At 34.4% G+C, this 18215-nt stretch overlaps 1 protein-coding gene across 2 annotated transcripts; it reads left to right on the top strand.

Moving 5' to 3' along the window:
• On the top strand, positions 4162 to 17697 carry LOC109226579 (MADS-box transcription factor 23-like). Of its 2 annotated transcripts, none has more exons than XM_019391382.1 (9): positions 4162 to 4335; positions 4451 to 4662; positions 12336 to 12414; positions 16116 to 16177; positions 16512 to 16611; positions 16686 to 16727; positions 16846 to 16887; positions 17033 to 17187; positions 17357 to 17697. In XM_019391382.1, exons 2-9 carry the CDS (start codon positions 4481 to 4483, stop codon positions 17358 to 17360), a joined length of 666 nt encoding a protein of 221 aa, XP_019246927.1. In that variant the 5' UTR covers positions 4162 to 4335; positions 4451 to 4480; the 3' UTR covers positions 17361 to 17697. The 2 variants fall into 2 exon arrangements, with proteins under 2 accessions (XP_019246927.1, XP_019246926.1); XM_019391381.1 differs by having other exon boundaries at positions 16846 to 16929.

The raw sequence follows: 18215 nt of genomic DNA, 5'->3' as shown, positions 1-18215 counted from the left end.
AAAAGGGAGATGAACATGGAATCGACATTCAAAGGAAAGTTGTACGTATGTGATGCATTCCACTTCTCGGGGAATGGCCTAAATTCGGCCGGAATCTAGTCTGAGGTCCTCACCCGAACAAAGCGTCCCTACCAGCCTCGATCCCGGTCCTCATCGATTCTTAAGAATGGGGCTTTGCTAGCTTGGTGCACGAGCTTTATCAGTCCCCCTCGAAATATTTAGGGACTGTACAGATGGAGTAGATGATCAACAGTGAACCGACAGGAGTCGATCTTGTTTACAAGAAATAGAAGGAGTATTATGATCCTCCACAGTGATGGGTGGATTTGACCGAGGAATACCTCGTACCTCCTACAGAAGTCTATAATGATGGGGTCCACCGGGCCCAGTGTGAAGGGATAAATATAAACACTTAGGTATCCCTCAATATGGGTAGTAATGGCTCCTCGGAGCCAAGGGTCACTATGTTCTTGTTGGCCCAGTTGCAGTCCTTTCGGACCGCGGGGAGGTCATCTTTGGTGATTGAGAAAATATATCTCGAGGCCTCCTCATGCCGACCCTGCACTGAGGGGGCTTCTTAACCTTGAAGTCGTCAGTGACCGAACAACCCCCGGGAATGAACATCTTCAAGGGAGGTTCAGCAGTCGGTTCATCGGTAGCCACGTCAGCAGACCTCTCGAGGTTGACCACGTTGGGAGTGGTCTCATTAATTTTGGCAGTCGATTAGGAAGTAGAAGCGACCTTTTGGGGAACAGATTTCGAGGTTTTGGCCATTGTTATCTGAAAAAGATAGAGAAAGGTCCAAAGTTGAAAGCTCAGGTGTGGTGGCTTGGGTAGAGACTGAGTAGAAACTTGCATTTACTAAGGAATCTTGAGTAACAGACGTAAAAAATACTAGAATATAAAAAGGGTAATGAAATCCTGAAGACACGAGGGTAGAAGTTTAGACGTAAAGTAAAAAAAATGAAAGAAGCAGGGGATATTTATAGGGGCTCCGCGACGTTTCGCGTCCAGAGACAGCGTTTGAGGTCATAATGACATGATTCACGAGACGTATCGGGTTCTTTATCGTTTCTGTCACGGCGTATTGAAGAAGAAATCTGAGAGCTCATGTCGTTTCTCGTCAACTTACTCTCCGAGAAACGAGTGGACTATCTGTATACGGGTAAAACCGAGCTCATGGTATACCTCGATTTTCGATAAAGTAAACGGAGCAAGGAACGTAAAGGCAAGGAATCAGAATCGAGGCAAGGATCCCCTCGATCCGGGGTCCGGGTGAAATGACTGCCCTCCGGAATATCGGGGCCATAACCCCAGGTCCGGTTCGATCCCCAAAGGCCTCAGGGAACATTACCAGACGATCAAGCACGACCAACGGAAGACCGTGATATCCGCAACTAGCCGGATATCACGGCGTGAATGTCGGTATCACAGCGTGAATCTCGGCGCGTATCGATAAAGAACCGGAGATTAGTTAATCAAAAGATTTTTTACCTTTTACGGAATTGTACCTAGAGTAGGATTTTCCTACTATATATAGTGGAGTCTGATTATTCATTGACCACATTGTAACGCATGCATGCGAAGGCAATATACTGTTATTGAAAGTTCTTATTCTTGTTCATCAGTGTTGGCCATTATGAGTCCGGAACGAGGGTGGATATTTCATTAAGGCTGGAACCATCCTCCTCAAGTGATTTGATAATTTACTATATATTTATCTGTTTAACTTAATGTAATTTACTGTTTGTATCGAATTAATCCGCGTATCCTTAAAACCACTTACAAATTTAATTGTTATCCGTTTTTAGGGTAAACAAACTTAAAAATATTTGCTCAAAATAATATATATAATAGAAACCATTTGAGTTAAAAGTAGCAATTAGTCGAAATCATATAGTAACTGTGTAGGAATTTTTGATAAGACAAATACAATAAACTAATACGGATGTCGTAATGGTAGTACGGTTTGCTTCCAATAGTGTTAAGGTCGAGAAAATAATGAAATACAGGCGTGCACTCCATGTACTTCGCATTTCTTCTTGATAGGAGAATCCTCACTTGTATCCTTCACGTGTTTGTCGACCCCATTCTGTTTTTATGTCTGTGAACGCAAGAAAAAGAAGAAAAAAATCTGAAATAAGGAAATAAGATTGCATCAATGGAAAACCCTATTAAACTGATGCTTTAATGCAATAGAAAAATACCCTTCAGCTTTCTTGGCAGAACTGTTTTCGCAACTTGTTAATAGCCCTTCAAAATGTAGTAGTAAAAGAAATTTGATTATTTCATCTGCCAACTTAATTACCAGTGCATTATAGACTTATTAAACTCATCTAAGCAGCCTCAGTCCCTCTAGATTGGAGCAAATTCAACGGAAACCTGTGCCCTCCTCTCACATGCACGGGCGCGCGCGCACATGCACACACTAGAAAGATTTACCATCAATAAACTTTAATTTATGCATCATGTTTATTTCTCTCATGTGGTAAATCCTCGCGGAGGCAGTAGATTCTGATAGTTATTGTAAATGAACGAACTTGTACCTGATTTTTTTTTAAAAATTATATACCCTAGTATAGAACGTAGTAATAGGAGTTGTCAATTTTTATCTCTTTCTGCGTAGTGTTCGTTTTCTTTATCCTAATACCATACTGCGGAATAGCTTCTACAAATATGTCTGTGAGTTTACTACAGTAGAAGCACTTTGTGTAGAGTGGACATGAAGATATATTAACACTGTTGAGGGGAGGAATTTAAGAAATGAGAAGTTTTTATTGGGTTTTTTAAGCTTAATGTAGCTTAAAAGAGGGTGAATGGGAAATGGAAGGAAAATGAAATATTTGAGATTCCCTCCTTGACAAAGCGATATTGTCCCATATTGGAAGAGGAAAAGGTTTTTGATGGGTATATATACAATTGCTCTTCTTTTAGCTCTTAAAGAGTTAAGAAGAAGGCAAGCCTCGCGCCGTCGTCGTCGCTCGGCTTTGTAACGGAAGATCAATAATCCAAATTATCTATTTCATTGACTCTGCCCGTTCGTTTTTTTGTAACGGAAAACGTTTCCTCTGCCCGTTTTAATTTGCGTATATGGCCATCTACTATGTAAGCAACAGTAAGCGTGATTTGCTACTGACCTTTGTGTTCGCTGGAACACTGGGGTTTGAAGTACCACTACACCAGTGTGTAATTCGTTCTATCCTGGGAGGAAATAATCCACAACCTTGGGTACTAGGAGGGGATTAAATTCCTTAAGGAAACATTGTGAATCCAGTGGGCTCGGATTAAATTCTGTTTCGTTTACATTTCTATTTATCTGTTATTTTATCTTTTCCAGAACTATTTTACAAATACAGTTTACTAACGATTTTCCTTTACAGCCAAATTAAAATATACATAATTTTCACGTGTATCCTTTATCTTTTGGGAAGAAAGCATATTACTTTAGCAGCATATTGATTATGTTTATTTACCAGTAAATAGTTGAACTCCTTAAAAAACTTTATCTTGCCATACAGTAATTCTTTACAGTTTTGGTTTCGTAATTAATCACTTTCCAATTTTATAAGGAAAAATAGAGAAAGCCATCCAAACACAAAGATAATCAATTTGGATCTGCCTGATGATCTATAAGATCAATTGTAGTAGACATATCTCTTCCACTCATTTTTAATGTAACTAGCTCCTTCTGCATGCCATAATTTTAGGAAAATTAAAATATTGGACGTGAAAAGAGGATAGAAAAAAAGATGATCAGGAAGATAATTAAAGAAGACGATATGAAGGAATTAGATAGAAAGAGAAGAAAAGAGAATTATATAGTAGTATAGTAAAAGTGTCCCATTTACCTTTTTGACAGGGAGGTAAAAGATGTCCTAAGGAGCAAGGTCACGTGAAAATTCTTGAAATTAGCCAAAGATCAGGCTGTTTATCATGATGTCCAAAAGTCTAAAGGAGTAAAAGTTTTTCAGTTCAAGTATAAGGTTACTAAAATGGGAAAATGGTTTTTCACCTTTTAGAATTATTAAGGAAAGTCTTGGATTCCCCACGCGTCAGTGAATTATACGGCGACGGCGGCATAAAAAAATAATGCCACTTCCCAACTTATAAATATTTAAGAGACCAATAAAGTATATAAACTAAAATTAAAATGAGAAAAAAACAAAGGTGCAAAAACCACATTCCAAGCTGTTCCGAATACCAAAAGCGGTTTCAAACTTCTCTCATTCGCTTATAAAAGGCTGCTTCCTGATTTTGATGTTAGTCACAACATACTCTAAAAGAAGACTTTAATTTGATTTGATTTTTTTCCTAATTGCTCTCTCAACAACCCAAGTAAGCTTTATTTCCTTTTGTTTCCTCTTTTACACTAATCTTTTTTACTTTAAGATCTAATTGTAATTAATCTCCTCCTCCTCCTTCTTCTTCTTCTTTTCTGATCTATTATTAGAGCTCGCAAAACCCTAGAATAAGTATCAAGATGGGAAGGGGAAAGATAGTGATCCGACGGATCGATAACTCAACGAGCAGGCAAGTGACTTTCTCTAAGAGAAGAAATGGATTATTGAAGAAAGCTAAGGAGCTTGCTATTCTTTGTGATGCTGAAGTTGGATTGATCATTTTCTCCAGTACTGGGAAGCTCTATGAGTTTTCTAACACCAGGTATTAAAGTATTATTAAGATATATTGCCTCATTTTCTCGTTGGAAATATTTTTGTTTATTGGATCCTATTTTGTAGATATATGTCAAATTAATCGGAAAAACATCGAGTATTTAAGAAAAATAATATAAAGATTTCTCCTTTCTTTTCCCTTAACAGCTTCTGATTAAGATATATCATGATCTATATGTTCTAAAAAGAATATTAATTAGACCTTATATACTTAATCATTCCATGAAATAAAAAATAGCTTAGAAGTTTAACCGTACTACACATATTGGAACTCTAAGACATGATCTTATGTAATTTAAATGGTTAATAAGGATAAACACTAGCATATACTGATTAATATAATTGAATGGTGATGCCATTTTGCTTCCACCTTATTTTTTGCTGTTAATTGTTCAAAAGAAAATATTGAGAGAATATACGAGTCCTAATGATTATCATCAGATCCTATTAAAGAAGCTCTCCCCCCCCCCCCCCCCCCCCCCAATCTCCTCAGTTTTTACTGTTTCCTAAACCAGGAATCAAACAGTTCGAATTGATCAGTTTCTCTTTCCGGAAGGCAGACACAGTAGTGAAATGACCAAAAAATTGGTCTTTTTCAGTTTTTCTTTAATGATATATAGAGGGTTGGATACATAGTGATAGTTCTTACTTAATGATACTATCCGAACTAAAATAGTAATGTTATAGGAAAAATGAATGCATCATATAGTATTCTACAAAGCAATATATACATTGTACAATATTTGTTATGCATAAATTGCTCGGATTTAATGTATGTTATACATTACACTAGGCCATGTATTGCTTTTGTTGAGGGTTATACTACTAATCATAGTAATACTCATTGAAAAGGTATAGTAAGACACCTTAAAATTACAAAGTCTTTTACTACCTTGTTTTATATATGGTAATTGTATTTTCATGAAATACTGAAAGGATATTATGATGCTAGTTGGATAACTAGTATAACTCCAACAATGGACTTGAGCTCGTTGCTTTATAAGCAGGTGCGTTTAGCGAAATAGAGTAATTGAGAAATCTATTGCTAGATATGGAGTTGTAGGCAAAATTGTCAACTGTCTTCTTACACTGTCATAAAAAGTCTAGACATATTACTTTAATACATGAGTACTTAAGACAAATGATTTCTAATGAAATATCAGTAGAATTATGATTTCGAGTCTAAAAACAACCTTACTAATCCGTTAACTAAAGAACTTTCGAGTAATGTATGATAAAAACACTAAGTCTAATTAAGTAGGTAGTTAATTAATTTTATTTGTCACTCGTAACAAGAACCTTACCTTTCTTATTATATAATTAACAATATTACTAAAGGTTTAAGAGGTAAAAGCGAGCTATAGTTTGTGATTGTTTGCAAATTTTGAAAATTGCAGTACTTATTAAGGACCTCTTTAAAGTTTCATCTATATAAGCACAAAAGGTGGTACTGCTTCAATCAAAATTTGGGAAACAATTCTTTGTAAGTGTGTATGAAATCAGGAAGTTGCAAAAGGTCATTATATATATGGTGCTTAAAGCTCACCGTTGACACGAATTGAAGTCTGTATATGATTATTGTGTATAATTTTTCTACGAAAAAGGGTCAAAATTATCTCTATTATTGGGTAAATATATGGTTTACATATACCCTTCAACCATCTATCAGTCCAAAAATACACACTACATCCATCTATCAGTACTAAATGCACACGATATTAATTTTATTAATAAAATTGCCCATATGTCTAATGGAAGAACTGGTGGGCCTTTAATTTAATGATGTGACATTGTTTTAATTACTGGGCCACGTGGCAATCTTAGGCTGAAACCAAACGTGAGTATAATACCTGCACTATTTATTTGAACCGCTTCATTATTTTTTTCTTTTGCTTTCTTCCTTATCACTCAACACACTCACCTAAACCCAAAAAAACTCCTCTTCCCAGCCTCTCTTCCTCCATCACAACTACTGTCAGCGTTACCACCGGCCAATCGCCGCCTCCATTGACAATCCTGCATATACCTGCACCTTTCTGCCTCTCTCTTTTTCTCATGTTTTTCAGAACCCCCCTCTCTCTCTGTCTCTCTCCAGGATGCTACTACCGATACCATTCTTTCACCACCGGTGACGGTGATCATCGAATCTCCTAGCCTAAAATAGTAACCAACAACGACATGTAGTTGAACATGACCAAAATCTTTCAGATATGGTCGACAAACGCAATTGATATTTGTTGGCTTGTTCTTGATGCTTTTGCTACCTTCATGCTACATGATTTCATTACAATTAGGTATTAATATTTTATTAATGTCGTAAGTCCACCCATTTTCTAAAAAGAATAACATACCCAAAAGCCAAAGGTATTGGATATGAAGAGGGTCGTGCCAAGGGAAATGGAGGTGAGGTCACTGTCACCTGAGTGGCCGGCGAAGGATTGACTGATAACAATGAGAGAAAATATGGCCAATCGGCTGAAACTAGAGGGTCTAGTTATTTTCCATACCTTCTTTGATTCTTGGCATGTTCGTTTTCCAAAGATGAGGTTTATGTCCGAAGAAGAAGAAAAGGGGTAGTCTAGTGAGTAGGAGTGAGTGTGGTAACAAAATTAGGGTCGAATCCGATTAATGGAGCGGGGTTATACCCAGGTTTGGTTTCAGCCCAAGATTGCCATGTGGCCAATCATAAATTGAAGGGCCATTGATTTTTTCGTAAAAATTCCATGAGGCGCCCTATTTAGTCACCCCCATTTAACCTATACCCGAATTTTTAAATCTATACATATACCCTACTTTTGACAAATTCAGATCCTGCGACTTATGCGCTCCTTTCTTCCTCCTCCTCTTCTTCTTTTCTCTCTCAAAGTTGTTATCCTGTAAGTTATACATATTATCGTTTCTGAAAATAGGACAAAGCGACAAATCAAGAAGAAAGAAAGACTCGCCACTACCTCTCAAACTTTAATACATCCCAACACAAAGTACGTAAATAATAAAACAAGAGTTTATTGTCAAAACTTGAAGAAGCATCAACTGAAGTTTGGACTACAGGGCCAAACTTCAGACATTACCAGGTTATATTTTATCTGAAGTTTGCAACTATCATGCCAGGAAAAATTATCTGAAGTTCAAATATGACAAGGCGATTTTGTCTGAAGTTTGCACTACAAACTAAAGAACTTCAGACTAATTTGTCTGAAGTTTGCACTACAAACTGAAGAACTTCAGACTAATTTGTCTGAAGCTTGCACTACGAACTGAAGTTTTTGATTGCTTTTGCAAGTCAGGCTAAACTTTAGACAAAAATATCTGAAGTTTTACTTTGATAAGGTCACACTTCAGGCAAAAAAATTTGAAGTTCAAACTTCAGACATAAATTCTTGCTACTTCAGGCCCCGTATGTCTGAAGTTACCCGAAAAGCGGGTGCGATTGCAATTTTTTTTGCAAAGCGGGTATAAGTTAAATTGTGACCCAAAAACTGGGTATAGATGCAATGCCCCGATTTTTTCGTTAGACGTGGGAAATTTTATTATAGAATTAACGTAATGTGTATTTTTGGGATTAATATATAAGCATAGTGTATATTTTTAGATTGATAGATGGACGGAGGGTATCTGTAAACTATTTACTAAACAATAGGGATAATTTTGTTTTTTTTCATTTTTTCCATCTTGTCAATAAAGAAATTATGGTTCAATAGAATGTTATCTAACCATCATCATTTTGACAAGGACTTGTAAAGTTTATACAAGTAATTGGCTCAATCACTATATCAATCGCACTTAGCTATTATATGCATATATCTTGGATAACTATATATATCAATCAATATTTAAGTGGGACATTATAGTGTAGTTAGTGATTAAGAAAAGAAAAGATTGCAAGTTGTCTCTTATAGCATAATACAAAAGGCAATACTTGTTTTACAACTTGAAAGATAATATTTGGAGGAAAATCAAAGTTGACAATAATAATGAATATAGAGCGAAATTAAATAATTTGTTTGATATATCTTTTAATTTATTCAAATCTCTTTATTACTCTCTCCGCCCCAATTTATGTGAAGGTCTTTCGATTTCGACAGTCAAACGAATTACACTTTGACTGTAATTTTTTGATATGTCTTTTAAATATTCTTAATTATTAACTTATCGTGACTTATAGTACTTTTTACGTAGTTTCTACATATGTAATTTTTAATTTCAATATTAAAAGATTCTATGTCCAAATGCATGGTCAAAAGTAAAAGGTTTGAATCTCGAAAAGCGAAAAGTGTCACATAAATTGAGACAGAAGGAGTATTATGTTAAATTAGATAACAATATACACAATCAAAATTTTCCTTCTCTTCTTATCCAAAATATTCAATTTTTGTTACTGCACAAATTTTAAGTTTTTTCTGAACTTGGATTTTCTTAGGCTATATAAAGTTTGAATAATCCTACCTTACACTTACTAACAATATATAATGAGAACATAAATTTCCTTTAAATAGTGATCACACTATCAAAAAGTTCAACTAACAGTGGAACTTACCAATTCCTTCATTATTTAGGAACAACAGGAGATAAAAAGGTATTCAAAGTTGTTAAGGGCTTTTTTCACTTTTAGCCCACGCCAGAAACTATTTATATTTGGTAGCCAAAAAGTGTAATAAAATTTGTATATTTTTTGTATATAACATACAGAATGTATATATATATATATAGTTGTTATAAATAGAGTTCTATTTATGGTGAATGTCTATATTTAGAGAGATTCTAGGGTTTATTACTTGGTGGCTAAGTCACCATCTCCCTAAAAATAGAGGGTTCTATTCCATTGTAATTCACCCCAAATCAATAAGAATTCTCTCTCCCTGCTTTTCTTTGCAATACTCTTCTTTCTTCTTTTATTATTTCATAACACGTTATCAGCACGACACTCTAACCAATTGAGTAGAAGCTTTGGAATTGAGCATAATAATTGTCAATTATTCCATGAACTTCCTTCATGATTAAATTCTGGATTTAAGGTAAGTATTTTACCGTATTTTTCTCTTTTATTCTATACTTTGATTTTAAATACAAGCAAAGACAACAAAGTTTGATTATAACTCTAATGGAGTTTGTAAGAAATTATAACACCCGAAGTGGTAAAATTTCTATTGCTTGCCATAATCAAATTTATTGATGATTGTGAGCACAAGAAGTGGAAGCCCGTCCCATTGAAATTGCTTCATTCTCATTCCCTTAAGAGAATGTGATAGCAATATGTGACAAGTCTGAAAGAAGACAAAATTATTACCGTGAAGGTATCAATGGATGTGGACGTGGCAATAGACGAAATTATAATCGCCATCATTGTGATAATGAGAATAATGAGGATTCTCAAAATAATCCTTCACTCTGTGAAAGTAATATTTGTCATCGATTTGACATGAGATTTTATAAAGCACATATAGATGATTATGGTCCATTCATGATGTGAATGTGACAACATCTTATTTATGAATACATATTCATTCTTGGAAGAATATGAACGTGCTAGTGGTAGTGAATATACCACACTCACCTCTAGAGGGAGGTTTGAGATGATATAAGAAAACAATGTCATTATTATGGCATGAATGGTCATTGATCACGTACCTATTGTTCGCCAAAATATTTTGGTAATGTGATTATTAAAGAATAACATTAATGCAAGAAACATATCTTGCATATAATTTTGACCATAACCATAATGGTATAACTTTCTCTTTAAAAGAGATATTCACCATATGGATGTTGATGAATATGTGGTACTACAAAATTAATTGAGAACTCTGCAAGAGCCAATTATACTATTTTGGAGAAACACAATTAATTACCAATAAGGTATTGTGTTGTAGTAAGTCTTAAAGAAACTTATTCAGTTTCCAAAGTATACGCGAAAGCGGTTGATTATATTGAGACTATAAATAAAAGAAAGATTTAATATCTTCTATTACTACAACTTGTAGCGGGGTAATATGTATGTGAAAAGCTACCCGCTTTATTCTCCAATTTGTACTACATAAATAAAAGAATACCACAATAAAGTGGATATTTATTGATATAAAAACCCATATCATAATAAACTTGGAGTTTATTGATAATTGCACACGTCATGGCATAAATCTGAAGTTTATCAATATCGATAATTTATTCAGTTGGCATAATTGGTTTATCCATATTAATTTAAGTATGATGTGCAAAAATAAAAGAGAATTCACATGGGTAAATATTACAGAACGAGAAAGTTCTTTACGAATTCTTTTATGTTGCATGTTCTCATTAATTAATATACCAACTAAAATTGGGATTGAATCTCATGAATGCGGGAAATATCAAAGGTGAATATGGGCCCCTTCACCTGCCATGTATACCACATAAGATGCATCTATGAGATAGTTACATGTGCGATTATTATTGACCCGCAACATGGTATTTGCGAGGTAACTTGCTCAATAATTTAATTTAGAGCATATTCCAGATTTTCTATTCAAGAAGTTCATCTTGATAAGTTAGTCTACATCATAGCTGGTTTAGCAAAAATGATTTATTGAGTGCCTCCACTTAATAGCTAAACAATTGCTTATGAGAACAAAGTTTTATATATCAGTTTGATATACGTTATATATGAAAGTATATTAATTTCTCCCCTCACAAGTGGTTCATGGTCAGGAACCAAATAATTCCATCTTATTATTATTGATGTGTGGTGTATATTTTAATTAACACCATAACGCACAAAGATGAGTTCTTAAAGTTGAGGAAACAAGTTAGTTTTTCTAACATGAGGGGGAGACATGATAAACAGTTGAGAAAAATTTACGTGGAATGAATTATTAATTCTCTATAAGCATGATAATGTGATAGCGAGGATTTTCAAGGTGCAACATATTCATTAAAGTTAATATGGATGATTCATCAAATATCCGATGACGTCAACGTTCAAGAAGCTAGTGCACAATTGTGATGCGAAGGCTCAAGGATGTGAATTGACGCTCTCATCAGGGGGAGTTAATGCGCGTTGCACTCTTTTTTCCTTACAAGGTTTTGTCCCACTGGATTTTCCTTGCAAGGTTTTTAATGAGGCAACCAATAGGCGCATTTCTAAACATGTGTACTCTTTTTCCTTTTCTAGAATTTTTTTTTCCATTGAGTTTTCTTTTAGTTAAGGTTTTAACGAGGCACATTATCTGTTGAATAGACATTCAGGGGGAGTGTTATAAATAGAGTTCTATTTATGGTGAATGTCTATATTTAGAGAGATTCTAGGGTTTATTACTTGGTGGCTAAGTCACCATCTCCCTATAAATAGAGGGTTCTATTCCATTGTAATTCACCCCAAATCAATAAGAATTCTCTCTCCCTGCTTTTCTTTGCAATACTCTTCTTTCTTCTTTTATTATTTCATAACAATAGTATATTTTTTCGGCTATTATTTTGAGAGCGGCTATACAATGTCATTTTTTCAATTATTTATTTACCTGAAAAATAAGACATGCAATCTATTAATGTTGATTAAACTACACTGATAGTGTAAAAATTATCTACACCGTGAATGCATATAAGTTGATTTATCTTTTTTCTTTATATATAGTCAAATACATATAAACAATAATAAATTGACCGTTTCTTATCTTTTCCATATGGCAGCATGAAATCAGTTATTGAACGATACAATAAAACTAAGGACGAACGTCAACAACTGCACAATCCAGCGTCGGAACTGAAGGTAACCTTTTCCTTCTGCTACTTTTTCATACCTAAATAATTATCAGTTCATTCATTACTAGTTACTCCTCTTAGTGCGGTAGTTTTAGTGAATAATGTAAGTGCTGGAAATATGCATGTAGGAATTTAGTGAAAGACGCATGTTTAACCCAAAAAATAATTTTTGAGGTTTCTAGTACCGGAGTTGATTTACTTTTTCAAGTATAATTGATAAGATAAAAGAACATATAATAATAAGGAAATAAATTGAGAGAATAAAGGAAATGAAAATCTTATTGATGATTGCAGCCTTTCTCTGTATGAAAGCAATAATCTTCCAATAATAAGAACTGTAATAGAATTTTATAATTGACAGTATAACTTAGTAATTTTTCTGGTGGAGACACAAGATATGGAGAGGGGGGGGGGGGGGGGGTTTAAATAGTACTATCAAAGGTCGTTTGGCACATGGGACAAGGATAATAATCTCGGGATAGAATTTAGAATTAACTTTAATTTATCCCATATTTGGTTTGGGGTATTAGCTGATCATGGGACAACTTTTACACTATAAGTCGTTTGGTATGAGGTATAAGTAATAGTGCTGGTATAAAAATTTAATACCTCCTTAATTCTTTATTTGGTTAGCAAACCTGGTATAAGTTATCCCTGAATTAAAATTAGTACGGGATAACTTATACCTTGTAGGGGGTGGGGTAATTAGTGGCGGGATAACTTATACCTTCTTCTTAGAAATTATGCAATTGTTATATTTAATACAACAAACCAAATAGTGGATAAAAAATAATACCAGGATAACTAATCCCAGCATAACTTATCCCAGCATAAGCCGTATTCAAACCAAATAAGTGATCGTTTGGTTTGGAAACAAGTTATCCGAGGATTAATTATCCCGAGGTTAGTGCAATCACTGCCCTTAAGAAACCTATACCTCCACTATGTTGTCACTTGGTGTAGTAATGTATAGTAAATTTCCTTCAGAATTTACAAAGTCAAAACGAAATTCAAATTCAACAAGACTTGAATTTCCGACATAATTCGTTGTGAATTTTTCAGAAAGTGACAAAAGAAGAAAAGAGCTTAGATAAATTTGATGATAATTGATGATGATTTCGTTTTGGTGGTATAAACAGGTATCTACAATACCTTTAAATGTATTTTCTTATGTATTCTATCAGTGAGGAACAACTAATTACCTTCCTTTCTCTTTTCAATCACTAGCTATCAGCCTATCACTAACAATCTTGTTTGGCTTAAAAGTTGTTGATGCACTTTGTAAGCGATAAAACAATCAAAAAATAGAGGAAGGGTAAATCGTAATCAAATATAATAATCCTAGAGATGCAAAGATGATAATGTTTGTTATAGATCCAGTGTTAGAAGGATGACAATGTATGTTCCTAAGATATATTAATCGGAAGTAGAGATATAGAGAGACAAAGATAGAAAATGACAGAGTTGTATTAGATCAGATAGCCCCCTCTTTACAATATGGAGGTCTCCTTTATACAATAGAAGACCTTCCTCGAAAGAATCAAAAAGTTACAGAGATAGGTAACGTCTTTCTAGTGTAGACGCTGAGTTCTAAACGACGCCGCTTTCGTCCTCACGGCCGAGTCGTACCCGCTACGTTGGTCAGCGTACACTCATTAGGCGCGCCCGCTGGCGTAGAGATACTGAGGGTTAAATTTGACCCTATACAAATCTGTTCATATGTTCAGAAGTATTACAGTTATATGAACTTCTACTGTAGAGTATCTCTTTAGATGATCTTGCTCTGGTATTGTTTCAGTATTTATCCACAAAATCATCAGCACATTCTAAACTGAAAATCTTGATCTTCATGACAAGAAAAATTTATTGCAATTAGTTAATTTCTTATTGTTACGCAAATAGCGATCTATATGTAATGTTTACTTTTTCTAGCGGGTATACATAGATTATACACAGTTAGACATATATTATACATGAATTATCATATATTATACATCTGTCGGCTATTGTTAGTTTAAGAGATTAGGTGGGTGGCTATTTACGTTAATTCTTCTTAAATGTACTCTATGAAGTTAGCTAAATAGGTTTTTGTCAACAGCTGAAATAGGATCAGTATGTTATGGATTATAATTAAACTTTAAGAACTTATTAATTCAAATAAAAAACATAGCTGCAGGGACTTGATACCTTGATAGACATTAGGAAAACTAGATGGCGCATTAGCAAACTCTACCTTGACCTTTCATATTCCAATACTTGCACGAGTAAGAGGAACGAACTATTTTTTAATGGAATTATGCCAGAGAAAACGGCAGAGTACAAGAATTCGTCTTACATTGTGAAGACTACTATTCTGCCACTCAAGTGACCATCTTTAAGAGATAACCAGTGTTGCTGCTAAATCATGTTACAGTTATAGGTTTACTCCAGTTGAGGTCTTTTTTTGTCAGTCTTGTTAAAGGTTTAAGGGGAAACTTCCCAAATATGTACATTTCCTCGGTTACATTTAGCGACTAGGATAACTAAGGCTCAAAGAATTAGATTAATAGAGTTCTGTCCTGGAAACCTGTACATGTATAGCAGCAAAAAATCACTTGATGTTTCACATAATTCCATTGAAAAGTAGTTCGTTTGTCTTGGCCGAAACAGTATGCTTGGAATATGAAGTAGTGGATCTCCTTAAAATTGAACCGTAAAATGATCAGTCCCTCTTCAAAAGAGATGGAGGGTATATAGGTTCTCATTATTCTGAACCTTCTCTGATCATATTGGTATTGAATACAGAAACAAAAACTTGGTGGTAGGTATGTTAATAACATATTCTACACCATGTGTGATTTCTTCTTGCACACTAAGCCATACAAATCTTTCTATCGGGAAAACCTAGTCTTATCTACTGTGATAAGAAAGCATTTACAGGCATAGTTCCAATAAGCCTTCTAATAACTTCAGCTGAACAAGGTAAGTGAAACCGAGTGGCAGCAGGGGAAAGATGATAGTTTTCACAGTTGTCTTCGTATTGACGGGGATAGACAACTGTAAAGTTGTAGTATTTTTTGTGATTTTAGAAGTATAGAGGGTTCTAACATGAATATTGGTGAAGAATGAGGGAACACTAATAAAGATTTCCTTCTGCATACATCAGTGGCAAAAATGGGCAGTAAGATGGGAAGATAGTGTTGAGACATGATATAATTAAGTAATGAGTATAAGTTACATACATCATCAGTATAAGAAATTTTTACACCATCAGGTCATCTTTACTTGTTGTAGCAAGTAACATGCCTTACTTTGTAAATCTCATATTTTAAAGAGGCTTACATGTACATATGCTTTGGATGACTAAAAAATTATTTAAACTGATGGTATATATAACTTAAACTCGTAAGTAATTAATTAAAAGTACGTACACACTAATAATTTAAGCTTTTCGAAGAGAATCACATTTCAAATAGAAAGTAGCAGAAGGAAGGTGTTTCGTATTTCTGATATGTATAGTTTAAATCACAGCCATATTGGCAAAGTAAGGCCTGTTTCACACTATTTTGCAGGTCACTTCAAGTTGCTAATCCGAAGCATTCTCATGTGAATAGAATCAGGATATGCGGATATAGGAGTAGAATGCTTGTACTTACTATAGCAATGAACTGTATAAACATTATAGTTCATTTTAGTTATAGTTCATTGACAACATTGTACTTGCTATAGCTGTGGCAGCGGGAGGCAGAGATATTGCGACAACAATTACACGACCTGCAAGAAAATCATCGGTAATGTTTACTCTTGGCAAGACATGCATGTTTTTACTTCAGAATAGTGGAATATTACAGCATCAAAATACCTTAGGAACTACTCATACATCAAGATTCAATAGAGTTGCATCTTCTTTTTGGTTTGTTGAACAAAAATGCTTAACATATAAGGACTATTACACAATTGACATGAATTGTTGGACTCTTTCATGGATATATAGCTAATTCATGGAATTGGACATTAACACATCATTTTAACAAATTGCATGGATGTTTGAAACTAGCATCTATACTGACAACTGACAAGTAAGTATTACTCAATAGGCAATTTTCTCATCATGTGATAGAACAGGCAATTAATGGGAGAGGAACTTTGTGGTCTGGGTGTAAAACACCTAACAAATCTGGAGAATCAACTGGAAATGAGCTTAAGGGGCATCCGTATGAAAAAGGTCAGCAATCAACCTGATACTATCTAATTAGTAATATTATTGGAACGGAATAACTAACATTTCTGACTTTATAGGAGCAAATATTAAAGGATGAAATTCAAGAGCTAACTCAAAAGGTATGTTGCGAAACTGTAGCAGTTTTCATCATGTCAAGAATAGATCAGAAAATAAGTAAATAGAACGTAACTCATTGATCTGAAAAACTCTTGAGCATATTCCTTTGAATTTATATAGGGGAGCATGATACATCAAGAAAACTTGGAACTCTACAAGAAGGTAAACCTCATTCGACAAGAAAATGCAGAATTGTATAAAAAGGTAGTAACACTTGATATGAAGTAAGAGTTTCCTTGAATAAGTACAAAGTCAAAGCTAATAGTGCAAAAAGATAGTTTATTAGTACTTTACATTATTGTTTCAGGTTTATGGTACAAGGAATGCTAATACAGTGAATGGAAACACCAATTCTCCATATCGCTTCACAGTGAGTAGAGAAGTTCATGCCCCCATCCATCTGCAGCTAAGCCAGCCCGAGCCACACAATTTTGAGATGCCTGCAGGAGTATCCAATTCGAGGTACAAATCCTTTTTCTTTCACTACAATATGATCTAAGCTTATGTAAACAACTACGTTGTAGTTACGTGCAACTCTATTAGCATCAATATATATAACTTAAATCCTTGAATTAGAGAATTCTTGATTGACCGATTAAACATCAACTGAAACATTTTGACATTCATACAGGTAGAGATCAACGGTGGCAGTAAACATCAATGACTTATCAACCTGAACTGCAGAGCAGCAAAGAAGAAAGACTAAATAAGGATTGCAGAGTTTCTATGAGATATTAGTGTGGAGTTGCAAAGGCATCTCATAATATATATGGTGTATTATCTTATTCATAATGGTAGCATAGAATATACATTATCTATTCATGCTATCAGTACAATTCTAACATTTGATGCTGCACATAAAGAGTGCATAGGCATCATGGCCAACCAATCTATCTGAGAATTCTTAACAAAATCGCATGATGTACGTTTAGTTGTTTGAGTTCAGCATTGCAAATACATAGTAATCTGGAATAGAATATTGTAGGGTACGTAGCCTTCTCTTGTATTGATAATTGATTAAAACATTTCAGAAGCAAGGAGTATCTGATCAAACTAACAAGATGGATGGAACGAATATACCAATGAAAAAGATGTAATCAGCTAATATATATATATATATATATATATATATATATATATATATATATATATATATATATATTGTTGGGAATAAATATATATATATATTGTTGGGAATAAACCCCCCACAGAAATAATATTCACGGTACAAACAACGGAATAATAGTGTAGCACCAACATACAGTAATCTTTTTTTTTTTGGTCGAAATGGAATATATTACTAGCTAAGATATTGCTGTTACACTAGAGCTACTTGAGTACCGTTGGGTACCTAGTTCTGCAATATTGTGCAGTATAGTATCAATATTACAACCCAAAAATAATCTAGGCAATTCAGTTCCTAGGGTGTCTGCCCACACTATATCATTGACAAACACCGGAGGAACTGCCAAAACTACAGATCTGTTCGA

Source organism: Nicotiana attenuata, chromosome 6 (assembly GCF_001879085.1).
Source record: "Nicotiana attenuata strain UT chromosome 6, NIATTr2, whole genome shotgun sequence".
NCBI lineage: Eukaryota > Viridiplantae > Streptophyta > Magnoliopsida > Solanales > Solanaceae > Nicotiana > Nicotiana attenuata.
This window is presented reverse-complemented; position numbering and strand designations above follow the sequence as displayed.